The 8332-nt window shown below is 52.9% G+C and overlaps 1 protein-coding gene across 1 annotated transcript; it reads right to left on the reverse strand.

Moving 5' to 3' along the window:
* Positions 1-18: 18 nt before the first annotated feature.
* GALK1 (galactokinase 1) lies at positions 19-7840 on the reverse strand. The gene is made up of 8 exons (XM_006018276.2): positions 7547-7840; positions 5634-5823; positions 4944-5063; positions 4086-4221; positions 2610-2791; positions 2233-2383; positions 976-1138; positions 19-457 (listed from the first exon to the last, which is right to left on the reverse strand). Exons 1-8 carry the CDS (start codon positions 7712-7714, stop codon positions 386-388), a joined length of 1182 nt encoding a protein of 393 aa, XP_006018338.1. The 5' UTR covers positions 7715-7840; the 3' UTR covers positions 19-385.
* Positions 7841-8332: the final 492 nt, after the last annotated feature.

An 8332-nucleotide genomic window follows, 5' to 3' on the forward strand; every position in this document is an offset into this window, starting at 1 on the left:
GAGCATAATCACAACCCCTCCTCTCAGACATACTGGCATAGGGCACTCAGATATTGCCTTTAGCATTACATTTGCATAGGCTGCCTGAGAACAATATAACTGAGCAAAGATCTAGATTTCCTTCCCTCACATATATGTCCTATTTACATTAGAGTAACAAAGCTCAGAACTTTACTGGGTTAGACAGGCAACAGGATTGTTGTGCAAAATATAATTTTATTGCCCGAGCAATGCACCTCTGTACATTCCCCTTTGTTTCATGAGGTAGTAAAGAAGTTTCACTGGATCTCTTCAAGGAGGGAAAGGAAGAAGAGCTGGCACATTGAGGACCAGATGCTCATTAATCCCATCAGAGAAAGGGATCCCTCCTGCGGAAGTTGTTCTTCTACAGACGCTGTACCTTGGCCCCAGCTGAAGGTTTTGTAAAATAGAAGGTTGCTCTGCCACTGTATTTTTCCTAGGAGACAAAAGGGGAGTTAAGGATGATCAGAATCTACGGGCTACAGCCATGGGCTACACCAGCTGAACACACTCATGACAGATGCTGCTGCACTGAGCAGTACTGATCCAAAACCCCCGGCTATTTCACATACACCACTGTAGAGGTGGTGACCAAGATGGGCAACACTGAAATGGCATGCCCTAGGGCCCAAAGGTCCAAGCCTGTCAGGAAGAAAGCTCACCCTCTGTGGTGCTTTGTGTTTTCACACTCCTAGGGTCCTTTGTGATGACTCCACTCTTATCACTGTCCCCATACACAGCTCCGATTGGAAGGCTAGGAGTGGGTGGGAGCAACCTCTTCCAGTTGTCCAGCCCTGGGCTCAACCCTCCTTGCCTCATCCTTTATGCCCAAGAGAGGTGGGTGTAGGATGAGCATTCTTCACTCTTGCTGATGCATTTGGGTCCATGCAGCAAGAGGAGGATGGGCCAGAAGAGAGGCCTCTATCATGGAAAAGCCAGGCAGCTGCAACATACCTTGATGTGCTGCACAGCTTTCTCCGCGGCTCCTGCCTCCAGCAGAGTGACTGTGCAGCCTCCAAAGCCGCCACCCGTCATCCTGCTGCCATAAACCCCGCTGACCTCCATCGCTGCAGCGACAAGCTCATCCAGCTCTGGGCAGCTGACCTCGTAGTCATCCCTGGGAAATCAGATCCAGTCACGCAGGCTGGCAGAGCCAACTGTTCTAGGGAGTGACTATGCAAACATGCCCATTACTTTGGCAACCAGCTACAGGGCAAGATGAACCAGAGTCCTCCAAGGATCCAACTCAAGTAACATTGCAAATGTACAATGCAGGCCTAGCCCTAGAATCACTAGTCTAAATGGAGAGGGTACAGCCCCCCTGCCAGAGCTGGCCTTGGAGTTCTCTCTAATGGGACGCTACTGAGTAACTGTCATCAGGCACCAACTTCCTACTGGTGCAGACTGGTGATACGAGCAGACTGCCTATGGAAGTTGTGGACTCTCCATCACTGGAGGTGTTCAAGAAGAGGTTGGACAGCCACTAGTCAGAGATGATCTGAGCATAGCTATGCCTATGTTCTACTACAGGTATTTCCCAGGTTTCTGGGCTTTGCTGGTTGCCCACTCCCCCTTTCCGACGCACGCATCAGGGTGATTTTAACGCTTTCCTCAGAGGCCAAGGCCAAGGCTGGGGACTTGGACTGGACTGTGCCACTGCTCTCGCTGGGACTAAAGCCAGAGGTTCCTGGCTGAAGGGGTTTGCCTTCCTCTGTAGAAGGGGGCATGGCCTTCTACTAGGGATTTTGAGCATATATTAACAATCTTTTTATAGGAGCAAGACTTTGGCTGCTGTGGTTCCCCTGCTTTATCTGTGGCAGGTTCAGGTGTTATGTCTTGCACTGCATCAGGGTTTACAGGAGTTTTTTTGAAGAATTTATATAGGATGTTTTGGATAGGGATGATCCTGCCTTAGGACTAAATGAGCTCGGGAGGTTCCTTCCAGCCTGACTTGTCTAGGATTCTCTGATACCAAAGCAACAAGTGCTTCTGGGGAATTCCTCTGGGCTGCTGATCCATGAAGCCTGTGCCTTCCCATCATAAGCTGTTGCCATCAGGCACACCAAGCCACAGCACCAATTGGACAGGGAACTGCTATGGACATGGCGCTCTGAGGTTTAAGCTCCTGCAGCTCCTCATCCTCAAGCCCTGCCAAGCACCCTCTGCCTGGACAGGAGTGCGACTGCCTGGTGCAACCAGTCATGGCCCTACCTGAGAGAGTTGTGACTCTCCACCATCAGCCTCCCAAACGTGCTGTAGTCCCTGGCTTGCAGCACACGGGCGGCCTGGGCAGTGCGCTCGATTTCCCCAATGACATGCCTTGCTCGCCTGTACACCTCCTCGTTCAGCAGGGCCTTCGCAGCTGGAGAGACAAGACCTGGCTGAGAAGCTGCTGGAGCCTCCCAGTGTCACCCACCGGCAACCCAGGTGCCTCGATGTGGATTGCACTTCAAATGTGAAACAAGATCCCTGCCCCTGTAGTGCACAACTCCCGGCACCAGGGGAGATCAAACTGGCTCCCTCTGCAGCCCCAAGCACATGCCTCTAGGAGATGGCACGCTGCACGTTAAGCCTGAGCCTGCCCCCACCTTCCAAGTCAGCCATGCAGGCCTCCCTCAGGCTGGCCTTGCCAAGAGCCCTGGCTGCCTCCTCACACTGGCGCCGGCGTGTGGGGTACTCGCTGCCTGTCAGTGTGTGCCGCACGTTAGAGTTGGTGATGAGAACAACCAGGCCAGGGTCGGTCAATGGCACCAGTTGCGTCTCCAGTGATCTGGAATGAGAGGTCACAGAGGCATTTCCTGATCCCTTCCTACTCCCACATCCTGACTAGCCAGGTGTTCTTTGCTATGGCCACCCCAGGGCTGGTTTTGGGGGGCTGCAAGAGAAATCTCAACCACGTACATACCAGAGTCAGATGCTCCAAGGAACTAATGAAAAAGTAGAGCTATACTATTGGTTCAGCCACCTGTGACTGTGGCACAGAGCATCAGGATTATATAACACCTGTTGCAATGCCCGCTGTTTGAAGGCACACATACAAAGAAAGACTTCACCCAGTACAATAAACAAGCACAAGCACTTGTAACAAAATGGTCAAGTGAGGCACAGAGACATCAGAAGAATAGAGAAGTGATAAACATTAGGCAGAGAGTGAGGGACATGAAGCCAGTTGCAAAACCGTCCAACTTCTGTGTGCCCCACCCAGCCAGGGGAGGGGGTTGGTGTCTCTGCAGAACTGGTTGCAAGCCTTTTTGGGTGCCAAATTTGAGGCATCATCCTCATTCATATGGCAGCATCAGTATGAGCCCGTGTGTGGGTCCTGTAGTGGGGCCTGCAGCTCACAGAACAAGAACAACCCTTGACCCGGGAGTTTACAGCCAACATGAGCTGCCTCTGCAGTGTGGGGCTCCTGCATCTAAGTTTTTAACCTTTCTGGAAAAGCGACTGCCACTTATCCAGTGTTTTCACAGAGCCCAGCATAGAGGGACCCAGCCTGGTTGTGGTGCTTAGAGCTGTTACCACAATAAGTGATAAACACCCACTCTGAATTTTCCAGCTTTAGTGGTGAGTTTTGCTCACTGCTGGGTTGCTGGGGGGAGTCTTGTAGTTACAAAGTTCCTCTCTCAGGGGTTCCTGGAGAAGATGTGCATCATTCCCTTAGCTGCTGCAGGGAGCAGAAACCAGCAGTGCCCCCAAATCTCTGTTCATGCCTGAATGGATCAACTCCTAGAGACTGAGGAGCACTGGGCAGTGAGGACTGCTGATTCATTCCCAAAGGTCATGGAAAGCAAGTGTTGGTGGGGAAAAAGCTGTAGAGATGAACTCCCTCAGTCCCCAGGCAAGGGCCTGCCCAGCCAGGCAAGTACTAGCAATTAACACAGCTGCATAACTGGCATGAGGAAGCAGTTCTGCTTGGGGGAAGCAGGACGCTCACAAGACTGGGAAGCAGAAGACTTGGGCTCTAGCCTATTCAGAAAGTGCCTCCAAGATCCTCAGAAAAGAGGTGCTGGAACAGTTCAGAGCATAGGCACTGCTGGATCCACAAACTATGGGCTTGGTCCTACCTGCAGTCTATCAGCAACGCGTGGCCCTCCTTGCCCATCACAGAGATGAACTGGTCCATGATCCCACACGGCATGCCAGCAAAGGTGTGCTCGGCTTTCTGGCACGCCAGTGCCTTGGCTACCAAGTCCCCATCGTCTGGGCCAAATGAGGAAGAGCTATGTTAGCATGTTGCCTGACACTGCCCCCTCTTAGTCCAGGTGGGAGGAACGGGTTTTGTAAGAGTTAAGTTAACGGGTTAAGTAGAGTCAGCCCTGCTGCTGGCTGTTTTAAGACATCTAGAACGGCAGCTAGCAGCCCCTCCAAATCAACATTGGCAAGTTCAAGCCACAGCATTAGGGCTGAACTGATCTGAGGTGGCAGGATGGGAAGCGACTTTTCACCACACCGTCAGCTATGCCCCTACTGCTAGGGAACAGGGGCAAGCTCATCTTCCTCTGAGGCATCACATGGACTAACTGCTATCAGAGAGACAGGGGACCAGGTCAGATGGAACAACCCAGCAACAATACATTGGACAGCATGCTCTACAGACAGAATGGATGGGGAGGGAAGGAGAGCTGGGGAAGGGGAAGTGGGAAGGTACTGTTTGATCACATATGCTCCAAAGGTAGTGCCTCCTGGGAGATGTGTATCCCCAGGCTACGAAGTTATTCTGGTGCTGTGCTGAGCTATAGCCATGAGTCTGAAGGGGTCCTGCAGGTGGGGATGACCACCAGGTAGAGAAATCCCAGCACCTCCCACTAAATGGAAGCATGTACTAAAGTGTTTTGTGCCCAGCACAGGAACTGGATGCAGAAGACCCCAGAAGAGTGCCAGGGATATGGAGCTGGGAGTTGATGAACCGGCTGCGGTGTTACCTGGGCAAAGCTGCTGCAGGAAGGTGTACGTAGCCACTTCCAGGGAGGCAGAACTGGAGAGGCCACCACCCAGTGGGACATTGCTGGCTACCACTGCATTAAAGCCTGGGAGAGGACCAGCTACAGCAAGAACAGAAACAAGGTAAGAGAGGGACAGACATACACACACAATTTAGGTTGAAGGTACCTTCTGCAGTACAGCATGCTATGGAGGTTGCTTCCACAGGAAAAAGGAACCAGGCAGGCACAGATCAAGCAGTGTCTCATCCAGTGTAGGCAAAGGCTTATCCTGAGGTTCTCAGTTCAAAACATGAAGGAGCTGCTCAATATCTAGCTCTTCACCTGTCCTGCTACCACACCCCAGGTGTGATCTAGAGCCAGACTGAGCCCTGGCACCACACTTTGCTATTTCTTTGTGCTTTAGTTCTGACCTGGGGGAGTCAAAGGTTGTGGTACAGGAGGAATTAGCTTTAGTGTGATACAGGTCAGCCCTAAATTGGTCACTTGAGGAAGCAGAAGGGCAGGGTGCCTGGGGAGGCATTGTGTGGATGCTGGGAGAGTGACTTATAGTCGCAGCCAACAGGTGAGAGGAGTTGTGGTGGCAGGGATCAGCTAGGTTTTACTAGGGATCAAGGCTCTATCCCAAGAGCCTGCAGGACTGTTACCGACTACACAGTGCTTGGCCCTTACCCCTGTAATGCTGAATCACGCCCTTCATGTAGTTGGCCCAGCGGGGCTCCCCTGCCCTCAGGGGGCTGCTTTCTGTTGGAGCAGGGAACTGCACCCTTTTGGGTTCATCCGCTTCCTCTGCAGCAGTGAGGATGGAAATCATTCCATCTTGGGTCGGGCTCCCAACCAACACAGTACCTAGCTGCAGGGCCTGCAGGGGGGAAGAGAGGGGTTAGTATAACCTGACTGAGGGGGAAGGAAACATGCCCCATTGCTGGGTGGTTTGGTTTTGCCTCTTCTCCTACAGGAAAGTGACAGCCTTGCTGCTAAACCTTGCAATCAAGATCCCTCCCTCCCCTCTCACCCCCCATAATCTCTACCCTGCCCAGAGACCCCATCCTCCCAGCCTGCACAGGACTAGAACTACACAATGCCACAGTGATGCTGCTCTTTGCGTGTTATCACCTGGCCAGGATTTCACCCCCTTGACTGGTTTGTTCACACACAAGAACAGTCCTTACATAAAACCTAGGTCAAACAGAAAGAGTTGAACCCCCAGCCCAGATCAGGGGCACCCCAGGGCCAACACTAGGGTATGCCAACTGCTTGCTGGCGTGCATGAAACAAATAGAATGGCTTCAGCTCAGTGGCTCAGGAAGGGAACATCACAAACTAAAAAGCCATTGCCATGGTAGAGACTCCTCATGGAGTGAGCTTGCTCCTGTGGGAGCATTGCCACCAGCTTTTTATCCTCTTGCTACTGCCCAAGCTAGCTCCAGATGAGAGAAAGTTCATGCAGTCCAGACATCCCTCAGTCAGAGGAGTAGAAGATGCCGTCTGCACCAAGAATTTTACCAATTAAAAGCAAAAGGAGCAGAAATGGCAGAATCTGCATAACAAGAGACTGAGAGCTCATCTGTTACCTACAGGCACAGGAAGGTAGGGCAGCTCCTCTGTGACTGTTTACTCAGGAATGTAAGACTCCTTGAGAGCAGCAATCTTGCTTGCTTAGCCCAGACAGGACTATCACTGCAGGCCATGATTTCCAAAGACTAAAGTTAATTTAAGTGTTTTGAAGGTGGTTCCTGATTCCATATTCAAACAGCCTGGCTTTCAGGTGTGCCAAGTCATTTGGCAGGGAGGGGGGGAGGAAAGAGATGAAAAAGCCCAAGTATTTCAGATTTCCTAACTAGGAAATAAGGAACTTGACCCCTATACTTTTGCAAGGCTTGGGCTACAGGTGTTTTCCCTGCTGTGGCCACAAGGTAGCACTCCAGACCTACTTGCCAACACTGGCTCCATTTCCCCAAAAAGGCAGGAAGACGGTGCAAGTTGCCAATGAGATGGAGTTCTCCTTTGGGGAAAGTTGCTCCAATACAACTTCAGAGACCTCCCCACTCCCATCCCCAGGGGATCTGGCAGCCCTGATACTGCATAGCAAGGCCCCCCTAAGAGAGGACTCACACAAGGTCCTGAGCAGCTTATTGAGGGGCGATGATAATGCTTTCCCAAGTCTAGCCAGGGGAGCAAGAGCCTGAGAAGCAGGCAAACTGGTGCTTCTGGAGCAGGAGTAAAGCTAAGGCAAGGCTGCAGGAGGTTGGAAGCAGTGGAGCTGCGACCCTGGTCCTGTCATTGCTAAGCTGGGTGCTCTGATCCACTGAGAAAGCCTTATCTTGGCTGGCACCGGCCGCATGCCTGCATCAGGGAGCTCCAGCTCGGAGCTGGCTACATACCAGCGACACCTGCAGCTACAAAGGCAGGTCTCCAAAGCCAGAGGCAGCAGCCAAGGCTTCCGCCCAGCCCTCCACACGATCGCCCCGAGGAGGGAAGGGGTCCCCGTCGATTCCCTTGCGGAGCCGGTGTACGTGCAGAATGCAGCCTAAGCAGCTCTCGGGCAGTGCCCCGAGCCGGGCGCCCCTCAATCCCCCACTTACCATCGGCAGCACGTAGCCCTGGTTGTAGTCGGTGTGCTCCCCGATCAGGTTCACCCTGCCCGGGGCGGACACCGCGATCTCGGGGGCCGCCCCTCCGAAAGCCTCTCTGTACATCTCCCCAGCAGCCGCCAGCAGCAAGCAGAGCTCAGCCTCCCTTGGCTCGGCCATGTCGCGACACGACCCGGAGCGGGGCAGGCACGACCCCCACCCTGGTGCGGACAAGGACTCGATGTTGCAACGTTCCAAAATGGAACGTTCTGTGGCCGCTCGCTTGCTTCCGGCCCCGCCCCGTCCTGCAGGTGGCGCATGCCCTCTAATGGGCTTGCTAATCAGTCCCGAGCCTCCCCAGCCAAATCAGACTGGGTAAATAAAGAGGAGCTGTACGACCCCATTAACTCTGCTTCTGAGGATCTCTAAGGCAGTCCAGCCCAGGGCAGGGGCGCTGGGATCTATGCTGTTGAGAGAAGATCTTCCCTCTCTTGGGTGCTCCAGAGGCCATGGAGATTCCTGTGCCTTAGTTCATGCTTCCCCCAGTCCAGGGGGGGAAGGGGAGGAGAAGGGATTTGCACGGGGAAACTGCAGTTGATTGGGAGGGATTTGAATTCCCAACTGTTCCTACGGCTCCTTTCAGACCCGGCATAGCTGTGGGAAGTTTGCAAACGTCCCTTAGCTTTTTTTATTATTCTAGTGTTGTCAGCTACCTCCCCAATTGGTATAGGTGGACCCCTGTGACAGTGTGAAAACCTACCCCTGTGGGTGCAGATAATTTATCTACACTAGGGTTCC

The sequence above is a fragment of the Alligator sinensis genome, unplaced genomic scaffold (assembly GCF_000455745.1).
Source record: "Alligator sinensis unplaced genomic scaffold, ASM45574v1 scaffold400_1, whole genome shotgun sequence".
Classification (NCBI taxonomy): Eukaryota; Metazoa; Chordata; order Crocodylia; family Alligatoridae; genus Alligator; species Alligator sinensis.

Excerpts from the sequence above, each read along its gene's own strand:
- GALK1 (XM_006018276.2), bottom strand. The coding sequence starts at position 7,714 with ATGGCCGAGCCAAGGGAGGCTGAGCTCTGCTTGCTGCTGGCGGCTGCT. Across the intron at positions 2,384-2,609 it reads CTGCATGGCTGACTTGGAAG|CTGCGAAGGCCCTGCTGAAC; the intron begins GTGGGGGCAGGC and ends TTGTCTCTCCAG. Across the intron at positions 458-975 it reads AAGCTGTGCAGCACATCAAG|GAAAAATACAGTGGCAGAGC; the intron begins GTATGTTGCAGC and ends TTTGTCTCCTAG.